The sequence below is a fragment of the Perca fluviatilis genome, chromosome 21, assembly GCF_010015445.1.
Source record: "Perca fluviatilis chromosome 21, GENO_Pfluv_1.0, whole genome shotgun sequence".
NCBI lineage: Eukaryota > Metazoa > Chordata > Actinopteri > Perciformes > Percidae > Perca > Perca fluviatilis.
In genome coordinates, this window is record NC_053132.1 from 4,334,070 (window position 1) to 4,357,497 (window position 23,428).

Sequence of the window (23,428 nt, forward strand, 5' to 3'; positions counted from 1 at the left end):
CATCCAAAACCTCAGTGTGGTTTTCTCTCTTTGGGAAACTTTGGGATTTTTAGCAACATTTCACATTTAGCTTGGCTGCACAACATATTTCTGTTTACAGATGGAGCCACTCTTGGATCAAGTTTAACCCTTAGATAACCAACCCGTTCTCACTCTGATCTCGTAAAATACGGACGTATGGGCAGTGGCTGTCAGCGTCAGAAACGACACAAAAAGCGCCCTTCAGCGTGTTTGTAGAACGTACCGGGGAGAGCAGCAGCTACACGGCGTTTGAAGAAGCACTAAGAACGACTACGGTAGCGAGTTGTATGAAAGCCCGAAAATCTGCATAGGGAGGTTGATTGGTGGGGTGGATGGGTCAAACAACACAGGACTTTCACCCAGGAGACCGGGGATCAGGTCCCGTGTGTCACGTTTCCTAAACCTAACGGTCGCTTTCTTCTTTACCTAAACCCAACTGTCCCATTCTTCTTTTACTAAACCCAACTGTCCCATTCTTCTTTACCTAAACCCAACCGTCCTGTTCTTCTTTTACTAAACCCAACCGTCCCGTTCTTCTTTTCCTAAACCCAACTGTCCCGTTCTTCTTTACCTAAACCCAACCGTCCTGTTCTTCTTTTCCTAAACCCAACCGTCCCGTTCTTCTTTTCCTAAACCCAACCGTCCTGTTCTTCTTTTACTAAACCCAACCGTCCCGTTCTTCTTTTCCTAAACCCAACCGTCCTGTTCTTCTTTTACTAAACCCAACCGTCCTGTTCTTCTTTACCTAAACCCAACTGTCCCATTCTTCTTTTACTAAACCCAACTGTCCCGTTCTTCTTTTACTAAACCCAACCGTCCCGTTCTTCTTTTCCTAAACCCAACCGTCCCGTTCTTCTTTTACTAAACCCAACCGTCCCGTTCTTCTTTTACTAAACCCAACCGTCCCGTTCTTCTTTACCTAAACCCAACTGTCCCATTCTTCTTTACCTAAACCCAACTGTCCCATTCTTCTTTTACTAAACCCAACCGTCCCGTTCTTCTTTACCTAAACCCAACTGTCCCGTTCTTCTTTTCCTAAACCCAACTGTCCCATTCTTGTCCCGCGTGTCATGGAAACGTAAGCCCACCCACCATCTTTTCCTTAACCTAACTGCGTCAAAAGTGACGCCAATAGTCCCGAACAAGCGCGTTTAGATAAAGCACGTTTAGATCTGACGCTAAAGGAGACTTTCAGCGTCAAAAACAACGCCAAAGGCACCTGACCAAGCATCCGTATTTTACGCGATGGAAGTGAGAATGTGTTGAGATAACTCCGCCGGCGGGCCGCGTGTGATCGTTGTTTACATGTTCCTGTTTAAATGGATCTAAAATAAAAACCATAACAGCTACAGTATTCATTCTTCAAGTCATTAGGCTGCACGCTCGTGAAGATTCTAATACGATTCGTTCTATGACGTTACGTGACGTCCGGTGCAAACCTGCGTGACACCATTTCCATTGCAGATGAAACTATCAAAACATCTTTACACTTTTGGTGAACATTAGCACATCTAAAAAATTTACATAGTTTAAATAACTTAAAACAGTATTTCCTTCATGTTTCTACATTTAGAAATATTTTAGATCAATATGTTTTGTGTTTATTTAGTAAAATCTGATGAAAACACAATGACATTTATGACAGAATTTTAATACTTTTAGTAGTTATTATGGTTTATTGACTTACAGAACCTTTTAGCGTGGGTTGTACTGATTTTAGGGATATGAAGAATTTGAAGATACTCCAGGAAATGACATCACATTAAGCAGAAATACAGACGTAGGCACTGGCGGACCTTTTCTATAGCAGAGTTTAAAGCACGTGTCAAAATTAAGGCCCGTGGGCCAAATCCGGCCCCTCGCAAATTTTAATCTGGCCGTCATATCAATTTTGGTTTACAATAGTTTTTCAAACTGCAATTATGTGACTCTCAAAGCAGAATTTGGCAGATTTGCCGACTTTGAGAATTTACATATTCAGCCTGTGAAACAAGCCTGTGAGTCGACTGTGTGGTAGCGTATACTTTTAAAAATGTAATCATTGTTTTGCTTGGTTTGCAAAATTCCATGATGGCTAAGGAACTTTTTTTGCTGACTTCTTTAAGGCTTTATGTGGACTTTTTTGATTCAATAAAAGCAATAAAATATACATGTCTGGCCCTTGATGGGATTCTCATTTTGGCCCATTTTGTGGCCCTTAGTGAAATTGAGTTTGACAGTCCTGGTTTAAAGTGAACAGAAGTGAAGACTTTGACTCACCTGATCGAGCAGGTTGCTTGGCGACCGGCAGGGAGAGCTCGGTGAGGGGCAGGATGTAGACGTCCGGGCTGCCCTGGGAGGCCGGCGAGGCCAACGTGGACATGTCTGCGTGGTACTCCTCCCCGTCCACATTCTTGAATTCCTGGGAAACAGATACACAAACACACCGAGAGGTCAAAGGTCATGCAAAGGAACAGGTTGCTTCCATTAGACTCGCTCAACACTGGTTGTTAAGACGCGAGGACATGAACACGCAAGACTTGGAAACAAACCTCACAAGCATTCCCTGATGTGCTTTTAGGGGCATTGTAGATCATATAATCAGGGGCGATTCCAGGAATCTTTAAGTGAGATGGCACCAATAATCAGTAAGGGGAGGGGCATTTTAACAGAGTACAGCATAGAAGATCTGCTTAGAAGTATAAGAAATATTGGATAGGATAGAACAACATAATGTAATTCTGCTAAATAATACATGACATTCATTATTAATTTAACTTGTTTTCATTTTAAACTAATTGTATATCTGAATGCAATACACATTTTCTATAGGCTCGGTCTGCCACTTTTAAATAAACAATTCCAGGGGGGGTGTCATATTTCAGGGGGGCTGGTGTCACCCCGTGCCCCCCTTCTAGCCCCGCCCCTGCATACAATGGGTGCATATCTACTCGATGCAATATGAAATATTTGACTTCATCGATGTACATATATGTAGAAAGTGAGAGAAAATGTTTAAAAAAAAAAACACAATCCAAAATTGATATTTTGGCTGGCCCATTGAGCGGAGATAAACCGAGGCAAGCTGTCCTGGCCCGCTTCAGTGTTTCTCGAGACCGATTGGAAACATCGGAGTGTAAACAAAGCCTGTCTGATTTACCCAAAAGATTAATTGTGTAAAAAAACAATTTCACCTTTTTTTTTAAGTTAGTTTTAAGAACACCTAAATAAAAAAAAAAAAAAAAAAAAAAAAAAAAAAAAAAAATGCAAACATTACACGTAAAAAAAACCCCAAACCCAAAAAAAAGAGGTTTTTTTTTTTGGGTGTTTTTTTTTTGTTTGGGAGGAGAAAAAAAAGAAGAAAAAAGGGGTTTTTGGCCCCTCTCTTTTTTTTTGATTTAAAAAAAAAAAAAAAAAAAACAAAAAACAAAAAAAAAAATAAAATTAAAAAATAATAAAAAAGGTTTTTTTTTTTTTGGTTTTTTTTTTTCTTTCTATTTCCCCAAAAAAAAAAAAAGGGGAGGGGTTTTTAATGGGTGGGGCCGGCCCGGGGGGGGTAAAGAGAAAAACATGAAAAAGCATATCTTTTAAGAAGATTGACAGTGACTGCTTTGGACTTGATTACTAAGAAGTGGCTGGAACAACATGTCCAAATAAAAGCCAACAAGTAACATACAAACTAAGATGTAACTTTTCTTTGCATGAAAAACAATGGATGAAATGGTTGAAATCGCCATGTAATGAGAAACCGGCTCTTCCTACCTGAGGTAAACTGAGTTTGCTCTATTTATCCGTACCGTACCGTATTCACATAGTTTAACATTTTAATTTTTTCCTTCTCTCTTGCTCTATTTTTTAAGTACTTTCTACTCTCTTTTTATTTGATGGATCGACTCATCTGGTGGAGCGTCTTTCACAAAGTGAAAAACTAATTGCTCTTGGAGTGATGATGTGGATGAGATGAATGAATAGTATGAATAAAAGAGATGCATCAATGTCAGATACAGGTGCAATATTTCAGAACATGCAAGCTTTTGAAAATCCCTTCAATTTCTAATGGAGTTAGAGTTTTTTTTTTATGAGTTTCTATGTTAGTATGTTACATTGAAGCCTGGTGTGGATGGACAGTGAGGAGCCTCTGAATGATTCCTTCTGTGTGTCAAAGACACATTGCAGGATGGAGCAGAGGATGAAGAGGGGAGAAGGGAGGGAGTTGGCTCCATCCACAGACCGGATGTCAGAATAAAAGTCTCTTAGTTGGGAGCTGAAGAGCAGTGGGGTCCCAACACTGGAAAAATGTGACCTGCTGCAGCCACACACACACACACACACACACACACACACACACACACACACACACACACACACACACACACACACACACACACACACACACACACACACACGGCCACAGATGCATGCACAACGCGCACACACACACACAACACACACACACTCCCTTACACACACACACACAAACCCTAACACACAAAATAAAACACACACACAAACACACACACACCTCCATCTCAAACTTCATCCTGTCCCCCAAGAATGTGAGCACATGCACACTTATTAACGCGTGCACACCCTCTCTCGGCCAGAGACCCAAATGTTCACACGGCCCCGCTCGCCCTCCCGTACAACATGTGGTTTCACTCTCGACATTGACACACACACACACACACACACACACACACACACACACACACACACACACACACACACACACACACACACACACACACACACACACACACACACACACACACACACACACACACACACACACAAGCATTTACAGAACATCTAAAAGTATCTCTCATTTCCCATACATCTTGCAGTAAAAGGTATCAAAACTAGGCCTGCAAATCATGAAATGTTTTGTTATTTTTGCAATTAATCGATTAGACCTTTACTAAGAAACTAGATCAACAAACAGAAAAACATGCCCATTACATTTTCCCAGAATGCATGGTGACGTCTTCAAATTGTTTTGTACGATCAACAGTCCAAAAGTCAGAAGATATTACAACGATATCAAACGGGCAAAAGCAGAAATATCGTCAAATTTGAGAAGCTGAATCATAGAAGCTGAAATATATTTGGTAGTTTTGCTTGATGAACTTGTCTTTCCAGCTAATCAATCAATTGTCTAAACTGGTCAGGACTCAATAAAACCAGCATCAACAGATTTACACGTGGTTTTTCACATGAAAATCTGCTAAATATTCATACTAAGTGATTTCATTCTTAAGCCAACAAAAACCTCCTAAAAGATTTCATCATTTGTTTTGTCCTTTAAATCCCGCTTTCCATCTTAATACCACAAAACTTCCCTTTTGGTTAAATAAGCAGCACAAAGTGTTTCTGTGACAACACAGCATCTCCTCTTCTTACCTTTCCTCAGAGTCCACCGGTAAGGTTGGCATGCCAAACGCCCTCAGCTTTGGTTTCAGCATCTCAACCTCTCTGGTTTTGTTAATACACCCACATAACAACACACACATACACACACACTCAGTGCCGCCCCCTCCCCCCCCAAGGTTCCCATTTGTGTGATGGGTGCAGGGCAGCGGGAGGTTGGCGGTGCCAGGGAGAGCAGGCTGCAGAAAAAGGCCACATCATTCTGCAGAGAGAGTGTCATTGTTGAGTCCAGAAGAGGAGGAAGAGGCTTCGTAGCTGACCACTGACTGTCCCCGGGACTGCTGGGGACGGAGGGATGGAGGAAGGGAGGGATAGAGGGAGGGAGGGAGGTTGGGAAACGAGAAGCTGGGGAGAGGAAGGAGGAGGAGCACTCTATCTCCCAGTTCACAAGGCGATAACCGAACCTGTGTCGTCTCACGAGGGAGAGAGGAGAGAAATTGAGCCCCCACAAAAATGTGAGGGAGAAAATACAAGTGGGAGGGGGAGGGGAGGGGGGTTCACATACTATACATGTGACATCACTCGCTCTCTTCCTCTCTTTTTCTCTCTTTCCCAAAAGCCAAAGAACATCTGTCAGTCCCCTTCCCCACAAAACCATGGCCCCACACACACACACACACACACACACACACACACACACACACACACACACACACACACACACACACACACACACACACACACACACACACACACACACACTTTACTTCAGTAAAAGTACTAATACCACACTGTAAAAATACTATGTTACAAGTTAATGTCTCCGCATTGAAAATGCTACTTAAGTAAAAGTATGTAGGTATCATCAGGAAAATGTACTTAGGGTACTAAAAGTAAAAGTACTCAGGATCAAAGGATCCAACCAGTTGTGTGTTTAATGGTCTAATCATCTCAGCTGGACTTGTAGGCCGTTATATTGTCGGCTAGTTTACTTTATGATAAAACATCAGATTTTATAAACTACATGTGTTTTGTGTGCAGAAATTTTAATGTGTAAAGTAACTAGTAACTAAAGCTGTAACAGATGAATGTAGCGGAGTAACTAAAGTAACTAGTAACTAAAGCTGTAACAGATGAATGTAGTGGAGTAAAAAGTACAATATTTCTCTCTGAAATGTAGTGAAGTAGAAGTAGAAAGTGGCATGAAAAGAAAAGACTCAAGTAAAGTACAAGTACCTAAAATTTGTAGTTAAAGCTGCTGTAGGTAGGATTGTGAAGATCCAGGACTTAGCCAAAGAATTTGAACATCAACAACTTCTCAGTCCCTCCTTCCTTTCTGCTAGAGGCCAAACAGTCTCCTAAGCCCCTCCCCCCACAAGGGAGAATGAATGTGTGTCCATGAGCAGTGATTGACACACAGTTAGACACCCGGCCCTGATTGCTGCATCTGAGCTGTAGGTGGAGCCAGAGGAGCCAGATTTTATTTTAAATGACCTGCTTCATGTAGTTCTACTGGAACATAGGGTCAGTTTAAGCAAATATGACAGAAAGTAAGTAAGTATAAGTCTTACCTACTGTATCTTTTAAGTGATGGTTCGGAGTAATTTCACCCTAGGGTCCTTTGCACCATGACCTCGAGCCAAACACCCCCCAGAAGCTTTTTTCACCTGGGTCGAACATTGGGAGAGTTAGCGTAGAGTAGCGTTATCAGCTGAATAGCTTAGCGTAGGGGGCCAGACCCACATTATTGTATTCAAATGACCCCACTAATAATGCCCGAAATGATACCAAACGTCTACACTAGTACAAATAGGTTATGTACTCATAAAACGATGGATTGGAAAGTTTGTAAGTACACCAGAAGTGTATGTAAATAACACTTGCCTGCTCTCTTCTGCTCTCTGTTGCTGCTGCTGCTGCTACCTGCAGTTAGACGAGTGCTTAGGGCCGTCTACAAATTACTACACCGAAAAGAGATACAACAAAAATATTTAATTTAATGATATATTAATTTAATGATTAAATAAGGTAATGCTCAGCACAAAGCACTCGGCTTACAGCAGCAACAACAACAGCAGAGAGCAGAAGCCAGCAGGCAAGTGTTATTTACATAAGCTTCTGGTGTACTTACAAACTTTCCAATCCATCGTTTTATGAGTGCATAAGCTATATGTACTAGTGTAGACGTTTGGTATCATTTCGGGCATTATTAGTGAGGTCATTTATGAGATACAAACGTGGGTCCATTAGCCCCTGCGCTAAGCTATTCAGCTGATAACACTACTCTACGCTAACTCTCCCAATGTTTGACCCAGGTGAAAAAAGCTTCTGGGGGGTTGTTTGGCTCGAGGTCATGGTGCAAAGGACCCTAGGGTGAAATTACTCCGAACCATCACTTTAAGTGCAGTACTTGAGTAAATGTACTAAGACCAAGACCAGACCAGTACCAGACAGCCAGAGCTTCTTCTTCTGTCTCCGGGATTTTCTTTCTTGGGAGTGTGTGTTAAGCGGGGTGGGGAGAGCGGGTTAACAGTAACACATTTCAAACAAGAAATTTATTGTATAATAAATAAAGTAAAGTATTATAAAGTTATTGGTTACATTTGAAGCAGGGAGTTTTACATCCAATCACAGTAATGGTGTTAACACATAAAACCAGGCAATTTAGTGATATCCCTGCAGACTTGAAATAAAATCCAGAGTCCTCTATTTCCAAGCCCGAGACAAGGCCGATTAAAAATGCGGTCCATTCCAAGACGAGACAGAGACCTTCAAAAAGTGGTCTTGGGACCAAGACCGATCTTGAGTACTACAGCACAATTTGGAGCCTTACCTTCATTAGGCAACAGAACCTCTTATTTTTACATTAAAAACCCTTTAAACCTTTCATATCTAAATTAAGGGATGGGGGGTGGACATGGAGTGAGTCATCTTTAACAACGGAATCTGAATAATATCATAAAAAAACGAATCGTCGGCCCAAATGCTTCTGTGCTTCATTCCACTCTTGTGAACGATTAAAGGACAATTCTGGTGCAAAAATGAACGTAGGGGTTAATAACATATGTGCACCGAGATATGTGTACCGAGTCGACCGCCGGTTTGCGCTAGCTTGTTTCAAGCTAGAGACACATTCGATTAGCATGAAAACATGTCCCAGAGAACGATCGACTCGGTACACATGTGTTATTAACCCCTAGGTTCATTTTGCGCCGGAATTGTCCTTTAAGGGTTTCAAGAACCTGATTTAAGGTTTATTTAAATCTGTTGTCCCTGAATACATTTAAATGAATGTGAGGGACTAAAATCCTGATATTTAACCCCAAACTATTGCCTCTCACAGCCGAGAGGATCGCTGGAGGAAGTTTCTCATCTTTCCTGTCTGTAAAACACAGAGAGCTCTTCTCTCTCGTCTCCTCTTGATGTTTTTTTCTGAAATCCCCTCTTCCTGCTCTGGGAGAGGCTGTGTCTAATTCCAGATGGGGGCCCTAAGGCCGGATGCACCGTGGCCTCATGGGTATGCCCTTCCTCACGCCCTCGCGCCCTCTCTCTTCCCCCTGCCTCCCACCCTGGCTGGCCCCTTCCTCGGACACACCCTGACAGGTCTGAGCTGGGTGGTCCAGCCCGCCAGAGACACAAAACACACATGAGGCACATCATATGCAACAACAACTCAAGATGAACACTTATAAACACATTTGACAGTGCTCAAGAAAGGACAGGATGTTTTGCAATATGGCTACAGACCAAGGGCATAACTTTGGGTTTAAAATTGGGGGGGGGGGTGGAGGGTGCTGAGATCTTAATTTTAATTTTGAGCATATCAAACACTTTATTTCCTGCATTGTGATGATTTTTTTCTGCAACAAGTTGTGCCTTTTCTGCGTCAAATTAGGGTGCAAATGTCTTTATTTATGTAAAGGAAATTATAATAGGTTTTTGAGGTGGGTTGCACTGCCCCCCACCCTCCCCCACCCCTGTAAATTACACCTATTGTACAGACACTTCTGGAATCACTGCAGCTCTGTGCTTCATAAGATATTCAAAGTGGAGGGAAAAAAATGAAAGAAAGGCGGAGGGTGCAGAGAGAGAAGATGGACATATACACAAAGACATATGCGTAATTTACAATTTCCAAAAACCTATTATAATAATAATAATTTCCTTTACATAAATAAAGACATTTGCACCCTAAATTGATGCAGAAAAGGCACAACTTGTTGCAGAAAAATTCACCACAATGCAGGAAATGAAGTGTTTCATATGCTCAAAATTTTAATATTCAAATTATTCCAATATTCAAAACTGGCCCGGGGAAATGGAGTCAAAGAGTTTAAATGCTGTGGCAAGCAAATATTTGTTGTTAAGATGAACATAATTCCTAATAAAACATCCTATAACACATGTAACGTTTTGAATCTGCAGAAAGTTTGGAACAATAAAGGGGATTGGTTATTATTATTATTAATGTTATTATTATTATTAATAATAATAATAATATTTACATAAATAAAGACATTTGCATACAGAAAAGGCACAAACTGTTGCAGAAAAATTGACCAGAATGCTGGAAATGAAGCGTTTGATGCCCCAAAATTTCCTGGGGGACGACCACCAGACACCACAGTTATCATATTACCCCCACCACCACCACCCAACCCACAATGTTGAAATAAATGCCGTTGCACAAAGAGAACATTATTCAAACAATCTTACATGTCCCCGACTGTGAGAAAAGTCATCCGACAGGTTTAACCGTGTGCTTCTCACTTCTGCAATTTCCCTTTAAGTTGATCTGAATTATGTGTTAATTGCCTACATAATGTTGTGTCATAAATGTACAAGTTGAAGAATAAATCATGTTGATTTGACAGTTTCAAGTGCCGTGTGGGAATAGGAATCACAGTAGGGGCTTTTTGTAGAAGAGGAAAGATAAAAGGTGTAATGCATCACAGTAGTGTGTATAACCAATTACTCTCTTGTGTTGATTTATCCGTCAAATGTTTTTTTCAAACATTTTATTTGAGTTGAAGTTTTCGGAGCCTAGATTGGTGCTGTGAAGCAAAGTTTTGATGAGAGGGTCCCATTGTTGTTTGTATCTTGTAACTTAGGGGATAAAATTATTTAACCCTTGTGTTGTCTTCCCGTCAACTTTGTACTTGTTTGTCCATCCAAGTCAAAAGTGAAATTGAATTTTTGGTGCTTTTTCAGCATTTTTGGCTCTTTTTTTATGCTTTTGACACTTTTTAAAACGTTTTTGTCACTTTTTTCAACGTTTTGTATTAAATTCAAGGTCAATAAACCTAAATTATATGACATTATACCTAGAAATTATGAATTATTTTGACTAATTGTTAAGATCAAAGGACGTTGAGTGGATCACAGACTGGTTTATGTCAAAGTTTAGTCAGGAGACTGTTTTAAAAACCATTTAAACATGTTTTTCAAATGTTATAAAAATTGAATGAAACACCCAAAATTCAATGAATGTAATCATTAATTTTACCTGCAAAGAACATTGTATGTGTTCCTACAATGTACATCCATGCATTGCATCCATGTTATTTTGGGCATTTTGGTTCAAAGAAACCCATATTTCTGATATAAAAAACTACTCAAGTTTGACCCAAGGAAAACACAAGGGTTAATCGCGCGGCTCTTCTAGACTTGTCATTGGACGGAAGGGCGCTGGAGGGTGGGTGCTGACGGTGCTGCAGCACCCCCTAGTGGCCGAGAGGGAGTGCTGTGCTCCCCTGGTGAAAATTATTTTATTTATTTATTACATTATTTATTTATTTTTCAGCAGATGAGGTGCCTGTCAGAAAAAAGTATAAAAAATTGTTTTAAGTATTCAAATTTAATTAATTAATTCGATCTGACGTGACAGTGTCATCACGTCACGTCAGTCAGGAGTCAGTTGAGAGCTGCACCTGGAATGCGATCAATCGTTATTTTACGCGTTTATCAGGAAGAACATCAATGGAAAATGGGGATTTATTCGTATTATCACATGAACTATACAAATTTCATTGGCAAGGATTGTTGGGTGGACATTATTATGTAGCCTATCGATCAAAACCAACACATTCTCACTCTCATCGCCTAAAATACGGACGTTTGGTCAGGTGCCTTTGGCGTTGTTATTGACGATAAAAGTGTCCTTATTCTAAACACGCTTGAGTGGGACTATGGGCGTCACTTTTGACACAGTTAGGTTAAGGAAAAGGTTGTGGGTGGGCTTACGTTTCCATGAGACACGGGACAAGAACGGGACAGTTGGGTTTAGGTAAAGAAGAACGTTACAGTTGGGTTTAAAAAAAGGAAAGAGACAGTTGGGTTTAGGAAAAGAAGAACGGGACGTTTGGGTTTAGGAAACGTGACACGCGGGACACGATCCCCAGTCTCCTGGGTGAAGGTCCTGTGTTGTTTGACCAAATCGTTGTTTCTGACGCTGACAGCCACTGCCCAAACATCCGTATTTTACGAGTTCGGAGTGAGAGCGGGTTGTCAAAACATGGCCGGCACCGGAGACAGAGATGGCTACTAACGTTACGTTACGTTACTAGGTAAGACATATTTTCCCCGATAACTTGTAATAGCAAATACCAAGCAAGGTTGAAATATGTTCTATTTGGGGCTGTGTCTCCCGGGGCCATTGGGGTCCGGAATTTCTCGTTTTTGTTGGCGTCCGGTTCTCAGCTTTCTAATAATAGACGGGTCCAGCTGACAGGCGTTACACTGAAATCTGTGACCCATCAGAAACTGTGACTGCAAAACGGTGCTGCTGCACAAATTGTCTGGCAATGCGCGGTCGACAATGGGGGCGAGGAAGAGCGGCGTAATGTGGGCAAAACATTAATGCAATCCGGTGTAAAAGAAGGACATCTGTCAGCTGCAACTGAGCAATCCCGGAAGTGGAACGTCGTGGATCTAGACTAGGAAGAAGAAGACTGCTAGCTGACGTGGATTTAAATAATGCACATTTTAATAAATAAAAAAAAAATCGATTTGCAAATGTTTTATGAGGAAGGAAATGCTTTCAGGATGTTTGTTCAGCCTCAGCTTAACACGGACTAAGATCTTTGTTAGTTTACTAGAAAACTCCACAAGAGACAGAGACACAGACACATACAGTATTTAAGCATTTTTGCAGTCACATGCACAGCCCCACCATTCCTCCAACGTACGCGCACACACACAAACACACAAACACACAAACACACTGCCTTCATCGCTCCCTGTCCTATTTTCTCCGGTGTCGTGACCCATTTTTAGAAATGGGGTCTACATCAATGACACAAGATGGCCCTAAGGACCTGCAGGCGTCCCGTCGCTACATAAACACAGCCTCTACCACCTTTGTCCGCTATTCTATCCACTTCCCATCAACATGTTCTAAGTATAAACGGCTGGAGAGCTTGTGTACTGAATATAATGGACGGTTAATGAGAGCCTGAGAGGAACGCTCCGCGTTCAGGCCATTTTGCAAGAACGTTCATGGGCAAAGAGCGTTAGACTATCTCTATGCAAGACTCCATTAAAACTGTATATGATTAAATGAGAGTAGGAGTGAGCAGAGGTGTGTCAGTTTGTCTTTATGGCTCATATTTCTTTCATGTTTCACGTGGAAGTTGCTGATAAAAAAAAAGGACCCACCTTGAAGCCGGTTTTGCTTTTCTTGCAGCAGAGGCAGGCCAGCATGAGGAAGACGAAGGTGAAGAGGCCCGAGAGGGAGATGGCCACCACGGACAGGGAGGTCGACCAGGATAGCTCACTCAGCGGAGCGCCAACTGCAGGACACAAGTGTTACACACAGACAGAAGATGAGCTGAGGCACAACACTATTGTTTGTGTGGACTACATTAATGGGATCAAATGCATACTTAAGCTTGTATAGCCAAGGGGGTAACTTTGGGTTCAACAATGGGGAGGTTGATACAGTATCTCCAACTATCTAGGGAGGTCCCGGGACATGTCTGCATGTATTGAGAAACGCGTCAAAAACATCGGAAAAAACTTGAAAAGGCGACAAAAACCTGAAACGTTGAAAAAGCGAGGCCTATGTGTATCGCATTAGTCTCTCGCATTGCCAGACCTTCCTCTACAGCGCGCCGGAGGAAGGTCTTTCTAGTCCACACACCATTCCTGGATGGGCGAAAAACATGCTCTGGTTTATTGGCATTTCTTTAAACCAATCACAATGACTCTGCAAAATAGCCTCGGGAAGGAACTTGTTTTGGTGGAACATGTGTACGTTCAAAAGTAGTTTTAGTCGTGCAACAGAAAACTCAGATTGGACAGATAGTCTAGCTAGCTGTCTGGATTTACCCTGCAGAGATCTGAGGAGCAGTTAACCATAGTCCTCACAAATCGTAATCGTCGTCGCTATAGACTAGTATGGTACATGAGAGCAATTGGATTTCAAAAATAAAAGAAATGTAATCCACCCTGATACACTGTTGTACGTAAGTAGGTTTTCCATCGCATCATTTCTAATGTATTATAGAGTAGCTCATGAACTGACTGTGTCTCAGGAGAAATTTCCATTTAGCGACATTCACATGCTTGATTTATGGCTTGCAGTCATGTTTTTGCTGAAAATGAAATGCTCTGAAACATTATAGCTCTGTAGGATTTATCCAGTGCACGATGAACGCCAGGCTGTGATTGCATGTGATGATGTATCACTTTCATCTGGCAATGGTGGCATATCTTTTGCACCAAGAGGCTTTTTCATATAATATTCAGAGAAAACAGTGCTGGGAGGGCAATTTGCAAATAAATAAATTGCTTAACTTTTTCTAGCTGTGACTCTAATTTGTTTTACCCAAATAAAAAAGGACATTTTTACATAATGAGGATACAGGGGGTGGAAGACGAAACTTATTGATGTATAATTTATGTATTTTTCACGGTCACTGCTGCAGCACCCCAGAAACACACTTCTGCTATAGCAACCTCTGTTTAATGTGTTAACCACAACTCTGGATAATAAACTGGATTTATTCCATTAATATATATATATATGTATATATATATATATATATATATATATATATATATATATATATATATATATATATATATATATATATATATCGGCACATGTTCACTACTGAATGTATAGATATAATTCCCTAATATGTGTGAGACCTCGTGTCTGCCATCGAGAGTTATATGGTGGGCGAATGAGGAAAAATACCGAGCAATAATAGATTTTAACAGGTCAAAGATAAGCACAGTTCATAGTATATTTGTGTAGGTAGATATAGCCTATATTGAATACCCTTTACCTGCCTTTTAGTAGGAGATATTGTAAATGAGGAAGAAAAAAAAGTGATTTAATGTGACAGTTTTGATATATATATATATTAGGGGTGGAGCCGAACCCGAATACGGTATTCGGAAAGGCACAAATAACGTGTTTTTTACGAATACTTATTTCAAACAAATACTTTAAAAAATATTTGTATTCGGGAACAAGAAAAACTTTATATCAAAAAGCTGCGTTTCCTCATGAGACGGCAGTGCACGCCCGAAGTGAGTGACGTTCAGGTGTCGGGGAAAAGAGTAAAAGAGGTGACTGACACAGGCTGCTCCGCACAGCAACAGAGAGGGCTCGGCTGAGCAAAAAAACACTTCACTGCATCACTATTTTTGTTGAATAGATTTTTCGTACCTTAACTGGGTTCCGGAGGCAGTTTATAACTTTCGGGAAGCGGAGTTTGATCGGGAGATTATTCCGTTACGCTGCGTTATTGACGTCTGCAGTCGGGTGCTCTTATGTTCGCTCTGTTTACGTAGCTCTGTTAGCTCGGTCATTTAGACAATAGTCTGTTGACAGAGTAACGTTAACGTTCGGTTAAAAAGGTTAAAAAAATGATTGTGTAGTTGTGTCGAATTGTATGCACTTGTGGGAGTTATATGGTACGTTTAAGTTACTGTCTTTTGCAGACAGCAAAATGTAGACTATAGGCTAGGCTAGTTAACCTTAGCATAGCTACCCGTCACTCATTAACTTAGCTGAAACTCCCCACATGGATTTGGGCAACCAAATAGAAAAGAGTGTGGCTGCTGCTGACCCATCTCATGGTCCTCCACCAGCCAGAAAAACTTGTTCTGTGTGGAAGCATTTTACAGTCATTGCTGCAGATAAAACCAAAGTGATATGTAATGTGTTCAAAAGTCAAATAAGCAGAGGCAGAGATATCAAACATCTGTCAACATCTGCTATGCATAATCACATGCACTTAAAGCATCCTCTCCTCCTGGTACTGTCTGCCAACCCCCCCACAAGCACAAATCCCCCCACCAGCACCAAATCATCATCACAGCCATGTTCTGCCCCTGCAAGTCAGTTTCAATCACCTATATTAGCTGGCATAATTATTATAATGGATGTAATTAAAGAATACTTACACTTTAACGTAAATTAGAAGTGTAATGCAAAAAAACTGGAATTTTACGCCTATTTTGAATTTTACTCGAATACAAATACAAATACCGGCTGCTTTGCACACCTATATATATATATATATATATATATATATATATATATATATATATACATATACACACACACACACACACACAGTATACATACTTTGTGTATATTTATGAGGTTTTGTTTTTTTCCCCTCCAATTTGTTCTTATCCCTCTTCTCCTGTATGCATAAATTAGGCTAAATCAAAAAAATGTTCATGTCAACTCATGCTTTAATGTATATATATATATATATATATATATATATATATATATATATATATATATATATATATATAATATATTTTACGCGTATATAATATATATTTTTTTTCATGTCCACTATCAATATTGGTTGTTAAAGATGCAGGTGTTGACTACATCGGTTGCGCTACTTTATTGTTACTTTTACTCACATTTAGTTATTTCTTGAAATGACAACATCATTCGAAAAGTCAAAGTATTGTGGAAGTTTATAGTTGTATAGTTTATATGTTGTTATATATCCAACATGTCGGTCATGTCTTCCACCATTTCCACTCTTATATAATAGTCCTATGGGTTCAGAGGTTCAGTAATTTAATTTGGAAGAATATCAAATAACAACTCCAGTATCGGACGCTCACAGTAAGTGATCAAATAGTAAAATAAGGGAAGTAAACAACCAGTGAAAACCTTAAAGCTTTAGTGCGTAACTTTTTGATACTAATGAACATCCGTTACATTCAAGCCATTACCAAATTAGTTGCTACACGGAAGGCTTGTATCATGTGGATGCGGCGACAGTGTTGTTGTCATTTCTTAGAATTCCTCATGGGGGAGACAGAAACTACGCACTAAAGCTTTAAGAATATCACCTAGAGCAGAAGCATAATAATCAATCAAAAATGATATCAATTGCAATACTGTATAAAACTAAATACCTATTAAATCCACATTCAATGTACACATTGTATTGCTCCTTCATACTACCATACATTACTTACTGTTGAAACACTTACAAAACAAAACACTGAACCTATATTCATCCTTCAAAATAAAGCCTTAAGAATTGTAAATAAAACTACTTATAGAACAACAACTAATCCACTTTTCATCAAACTAAAAGCACTCAAATTCAAAGATATTGTTCATATTAATCAAAAGCTATTGAACAGTATCCAAGGGTTGTTTCAAACGAGAGAGAGCAAACATCACTTAAGAGGAACTTGTGTATTTAAAAAGAAACTTATAAGAACAAATGCTAAATATCATTACATCACAGCCAAGGAGTTAATTTATGCAACAGCAGCAATGAAAAGAGGAAATCATGTACAACAATGAGCAATTTTAAGAGACTATTTAAAATGAATATATTGAATATACATATACGAAAAGGACTGGAGGTGATTGTGTTGTTTTTCCTGGGCTTATATACTATGTCTAGTTTGGATGCGTTATTATTCGATTTGAATTAGATAAATGGAAAAGAAAAAATGTGTATATGTATGTGTGTATGCATGCATATGTGTCTATGTGTATGCATGTGTAAATGTGCGTGTAGGCAGTTAGATATACTGTAGATGTATGTGTATGTATACACATGCCCTGCCATGCCCTGCTACACTCTGCCACGCCCTGTATGCCTTGCTGCCCTGCTACACCCTGCTGTGCCCTGCAGTGCCCTGCTACGCCATGGACTACTACAACTACAATTTTAGCTCCATTTCTCTCTCATTATGCCGCTCTGAGCCTCATTCTGTACCAGTGAGGCACATTTTCAGACTTCGTGGTTTGTATTATGCTCCATGTGTGTCGCGTGCATGCTGTCCACTCTCGTAAATAATATCTTGTTCCCAATTTTGGGGGCATTTTTGAGCGGTGGGTGATTTATTGAACTTGTTCTGTGATGGCTTCTGGAATGCAACGGTTGCCATGGAAAGAGATTGGACAGACAGCCACGCAGGGCTGCCTTCAGCTGTAAGTCTCTGACACTGATTCCTGCCAACAGCAGTGCCAACCAGACACACACACACACACACACACACACACACACACACACACACACACACACACACACACACACACACACACACACACACACACACACACCCACAGAGAGTCATTTCTGCTGCCAGTTTATGCTGATCCTCTGAAAGCTGGTGCGACTGGCTCTCAGTGAGTATCAGGCTCTTAGTATAATTGGACAGAGTGCGAACACTGTTGTTTAGCTGGCCGGCTGGCAGAATGCAGGAAGACAAGAGAATATGAAAAACAACAAAAAACATTCAAATTTAACAGTTAGATGCAGGATTAGCTGGCTGGCTCAGGGGTTCCTGGAACATGGGAGTCCCAGTCGGGAATTCACTCGAATGGACTATATAAAACCAGAGGTACAGTGCAGCAACGATGTCAATAAAAAGTGCAACATGAAGCAGACTGGGAGGAAGAAATGGAGAATGCCAGCTTGCTAATTCGGTCCACAATAACCCTTCAGTGCTTTTGATAGACTACAAGAGCATTCAGATTTAATTACTCTTTATTTGTCAGGGGGGTAATTACCGAGAGCAGAGACAAATTCTGGCTCTGTTGTGGTTTATTTAAAACTCCCTCGCTTACAAATCCCATCTCCCCCCAGCAGCACAAGACAGAGAGTGTGACGTTGGATGCTGCTCGGGATTAATATTTAAGGAAGACCCTTAGGTCCACGTGCAGTCGCAATGAAAACAGAGCATTTAAGTCCAGGAGATTCACTTGTGCATTATTATTTTAAGCAGATGCAACATGTATGACTGCCACACCCTTAGTCTAAAATTAACTACATATCAGAAACACTCAGTTACACAATGTGGGTCGAACCTTTTTGGAACTGATCAACTAATCAAGATTTCTGATGTATACGATAATTATTTTCATTGTCAATTAATCTGTAGATTACTTTCTGGATTAACTGATTAGTTGTTTTGGTCTTTAAAATGTCAGAAAATGTTGAAAAAAATGTGGATCAGTGTTTCCCAAAGCCCAAGATGACGTACTCAAATGTCTTGTGTTGTCCACAACTCAAAGATATTCAGTTTACTGTCACAGAGGAGAGAAGAAACTAGAAAGTATTCATATTTTAAGAAGCTGCAATCAGCCCCTCTTTAAGCCCCAACACTGGTAGTGCAGACAGGTGCAGAAACCAGCTTAGTACAGCAGTTGGTAGGTTGGTTAGCAGAGAGGAGAGGAGTGGAGGAAAGGAACGAGAAAGATTACTCAAATATATTGATGCTGACGCTGCTGTACAGGTCTGATTTTGCCAGTCAGCAACTGTACAACTAAGATCTTATGCATCCTTTTTTTGGAACTAGCTGAGATGAGTTGGACCTCCACAGAAACACATAAAAAAAGGACCTTGTTGTTGTGTTTTCTTCCCTAGCTGTGAAAAATCAATCCCATTGACTGCTAATCTTAATGAAATAGAGGATTCTGCCTCTTGTTAGCTGTAATGAGCCCAGATCAGAAGAGACAAATGTCTCCTGTTAAAGAACGCTTATAGTTCAATCATTCAGGGACATGTCCCTCCAGAGAGCTCCATTAGCTGCACTCAAAAACACAAAACCCCATTTACAGTGAAAAACACAGGGACGCGGACAGACAATTTCTGCGTCTGCATCTTCTCTCTCCTCTTACTTCTCGATTGCTTCGCAGCTCGGGTACCGCATAGCTCTCAGCTACTCAGAGGTGGTAGCCATTTTTAGCCTCCCGAGGCAGGGCGCTGAAGCACATACTGATGACTAAATGATGAAAAGGGAGCGAGCGTGAGGAGACGAGAGGAGAGAAGAAAGGATCTGAGAGAGAAGAAGAAGAGGCTGAAGGGCTGTGTACTCTGCAGTGTCTCCCAAAGGAGAATCTCCCCAGCACTCAGCACAGAAACGTAGTGAGCAGAAGAGCACCAGCTCGGAGTCTGACCGAGAGCACACAGAACCGTGAAGTAAAGACTGAGCCGATCTGACAACCGCACGTGTTCGCACGGCTTTTACAGAGACGCAACTGGCGAAAAAACTCACTGTTTTGCAGCTTAATGACTTAGCCTCGATATACTGCAGCAGAGAGGAAAGCGCTCCAGAGGGTCATCACCACCGCCCAGAAGATCGGCTGCCCTTTCCCATCCCTGGGTGATCGTTACAGCCCCCGCTGCCTCAAAAAAGAGCATACTCAAAGATCCATCATTAGCACAGCAGGGTGCAATAAATACACCAGCACTTTTTGCACTTCGCACTTTATTTATCACAATTAATTCTTAGGATGTTGTGTTGTCTGTGCTGTCATGTGTGTCCTTCTTATGTGTCCTAGGACACTTTGTTGATCTCATGTTTATGTTGATTTTATTTTATGCTGATTTTAGAATGTTTTTTTCTGTTACATGTTTATGTTGTGAAGCAACAGATTGTAGCACTATGTCCAAGACAAATTTCCCCCTAGGGACAATAAAGTGTATTCTATTCTATTCTATCTCACCCGGATACTCTCGGTTTGAACTGCTGCCCTCAGGCAGACATTTAAGGACAATTAAAACATCAAACAAACAGACTGAGAAACCGTTTTTATCCAAGAGCCATAATTAAACTTAAAGGTCCCATGAAATTTTTTTTTTCACTTTATGAGGTTTTTTTAACATTAATATGAGTTCCCCCAGCCTGCCTATGGTCCCCCAGTGGCAAGAAATGGTGATAGGTGTAAACCGAGCCCTGGGTATCCTGCTCTGCCTTTGAGAAAATGAAAGCTCAGATGGGCCGATCTGGAATCTTCTCCTTATGAGATACGTAAACCCTCAGCAGTGAGACACACCAAACACAACCTGTGACCTCTGTGCTGTTAGAATACCAATCTCCCTGTAGGCTGAATAAGACATTTTGGAAAGAAGTGCTTTCTTTTGTCGAGACTGTCAATGAGAAGATCAATACCTCGGCTACGTCTGTACACTTATTATAGAGCAAGAACCAGCAGGCGATTAGCTTAGTTTAGCCTCCGGCTGGTTGCGTGGCAACCTCACAGTGACGACAAGACTCGCCAGCCAAGAAATAGTCCTAGCATGCAAGTAATTCCACCTAAAACCACCTCTAGTTGTTTTTCACATTTATTTTTGGGCCCAAATTAAACAAACAAGATATAATGTATTGAGTAGCTAAATTTAGAAATGCTGAAGGCACTCTGTCTTTTAACTTGGACAGAATCAGATTCACAGCTGGTTATAGCTTCATATTCAGCCCACGGATATTAGAGCGGTATCAACATCATAGCTTTGGACCTGATCCAAAGAACTGAAGAGAAAACCTCTCCAATGAGCATAAACACCTTTGCAGTTCCAGGCTGCATTGCAAAGCTTCTGGAAGGCCTAAGATCACACAGAATACCTCTGTTGAAAGGCCCACATGTTACCACGTTTTTAGCCTACATGCTTAAAAATCAGAATAATGTTAGCTTGCGATGCGGAGATATTGAAACATTACGTAACATTATTTATGGTTTCATAATTATGGATTTATTTTGCTCCTCAGATCTCTGCAGGGTAAATCCAGACAGCTAGCTAGACTATCTGTCCTAACTGAGTTTTCTGTTGCACGACTAAAACTACTTTTGAATGTACACACGTTCCACCAAAACAAGTTCCTTCCCGAGGCTATTTTGCAGCGGCACCGTGGTACCGCTCGGCACTTAGCGCAGCCCAAGACAATTGTGATTGGTTTAAAGAAATGCCAATAAACCAGAGCACGTTTTTCTCCCATCCAGGAATGCTGTGTGAATTAGACAGACCTTCCTCCGCAGCGCTGTGGAGGAAAGTCTGGCAATGCGAGACTACTTTCACCAAAATAACCGCAGAAGTGTGACTTGGCAGGTAAGGTTAGCTTGTGAATTTCACAATGGGAGGCTCATCTTAAGTCTCATCTTTATCCAATTCAAGTATCCTAATTTATGTATTCATAATATTTGGTTTTATTAATCTCTTTTTCCCTCTGGTGCCAAAATGTTTGGCGGTGTTGGTGAATACTTAAAGGTGCCCTGCCACATGTATTTCATGACTTTGTGGTAATGTCTGAAGTTCTACCATGGACTCTGTAACATATATTGTGGAAAAAATGCCTTGGTTACCTTGTTTCAAGCCATTCTAGCGTGGTATGGAAAGCCTGCAGGAAGACTCCGCTCGATTTGTGCCAGTTCTTATTAATATTCAACAAGCTAAGGTGTTTGAATCTGATTGGCTAACACCTAGCCAATGAGAGCCGAGGGCGAGCTCATGAATAGTAATGAGCTCATGAATAGTAATGAGCTCAGGCAACATGATGTCAGACTGACCAGCTTTTGTAATTGGCCTGATTTCTCCTCTTATTTCTGTTAAGTGGCTAGAGCTGACAGAGGAGGTAGCAGTTCATTTTCACATTCACAACATAACACAAACACATATGGACCTAACAGATTTTAAAAAATGCAAGTAAAAACGGTTTTGTATGGCAGAGCACCTTTAAAAAATAAATTAAAAAACCCACTTAATTTCAGGTTAAAATACGTTGTAACTCATGTTACTGAGATTGAAATGGGTATAATATTACCAAAATTGATTTAGTAATGTGTTATATTACTGCGTTACGGAAAAAAGGAATACATTACATTAGCTGCGTGCGTTACTTTTGTAACGCGTTACACCCAACACTGACAATAAGCAACTGAGCTAGCCTACAATGCAGGGATGAGTCACGGTTTTGCTGTGACTTGGCTTGTCAGAATGACTAAAGTGTGGTTGACATGATGGACATTTCGATCAGAGCTGACAGACTGAGAGGAGCCCGAGCTCTGTCGACATAATATCCTGGCTATCAGCCTGAATGTGCATTAACTCTGCAGCTGCCTAAGTGCGTAAAACAATTGCTCTACCAACAAATACATGTGTAAATCTGTATTGGTTTTGTGTTTACAGGTGGTAATTCCAGATCTAATTCAGGCATTAGTGCGTCGCTGTTGCTAAGCCTGCTCCATTCAGATAAGCCGACCAGCCATTATAGAGCCAGCGAAGCCCAGTTTTATGCTGCAGCTGTGATCCAGAAGGGGCACACCTCCCTGACTGTCTGAGCAGGGTAAGTACAGCTCTGCCCTGGCTCTCTTCCTGTGCCCGCTGCTCATATCCAGCTCAGTGGAGTCAGCAGGAAGCCGACACCGTTCACCCATCATCAGGCCTGGTTACCTGTCCTCGCCGCGGCGAGATGATCTAATGCTTGGCGGAGAGAAAGGTGAAAGCACCCAATTAAGGATGAAAGAAGTGAGTGAAGAGGTTTGAGATGAAGATATCAGAAAACGGCGAAAAATGTGGATCAGTGTTTTCCCAAAAGCCCAAGATGACGTCATCAAATGTCTTGTTGAGTTCCCAACTCAAAGATATTCAGTTTACTGTCACAGAGGAGAGAAGACACTAGAACATATTCACATTTAACAAGCTGACATCAGAGAATTCAAACTTTTTTTCTTAAAAATTACTCAAACCTAGAATTTGGTTATGAAAATAGTTGGAGATTATTGAAAGTTGACAACTGATCTTTGCAGCTTTGCCATTAGCAGTCTTTTTTT

At 40.8% G+C, this 23,428-nt stretch overlaps 1 protein-coding gene across 2 annotated transcripts in view; it reads right to left on the minus strand.

The window, feature by feature from the left end:
• Window positions 1-23,428, minus strand: part of aatkb (apoptosis-associated tyrosine kinase b) — an 80,101-nt gene that overhangs the window by 25,096 nt on the left and 31,577 nt on the right. The window contains exons 2-3 of one of the 2 annotated variants that reach the window (XM_039788174.1): window positions 13,024-13,157; window positions 2,281-2,422 (exon numbers count right to left, since the gene is read on the minus strand). In XM_039788174.1, the coding sequence (XP_039644108.1) occupies window positions 2,281-2,422; window positions 13,024-13,157 (276 nt within the window). Of the gene's footprint in view, window positions 1-2,280; window positions 2,423-5,400; window positions 5,733-13,023; window positions 13,158-23,428 lie in introns of those variants that run through there. The other variant, XM_039788175.1, reaches the window with a different exon arrangement.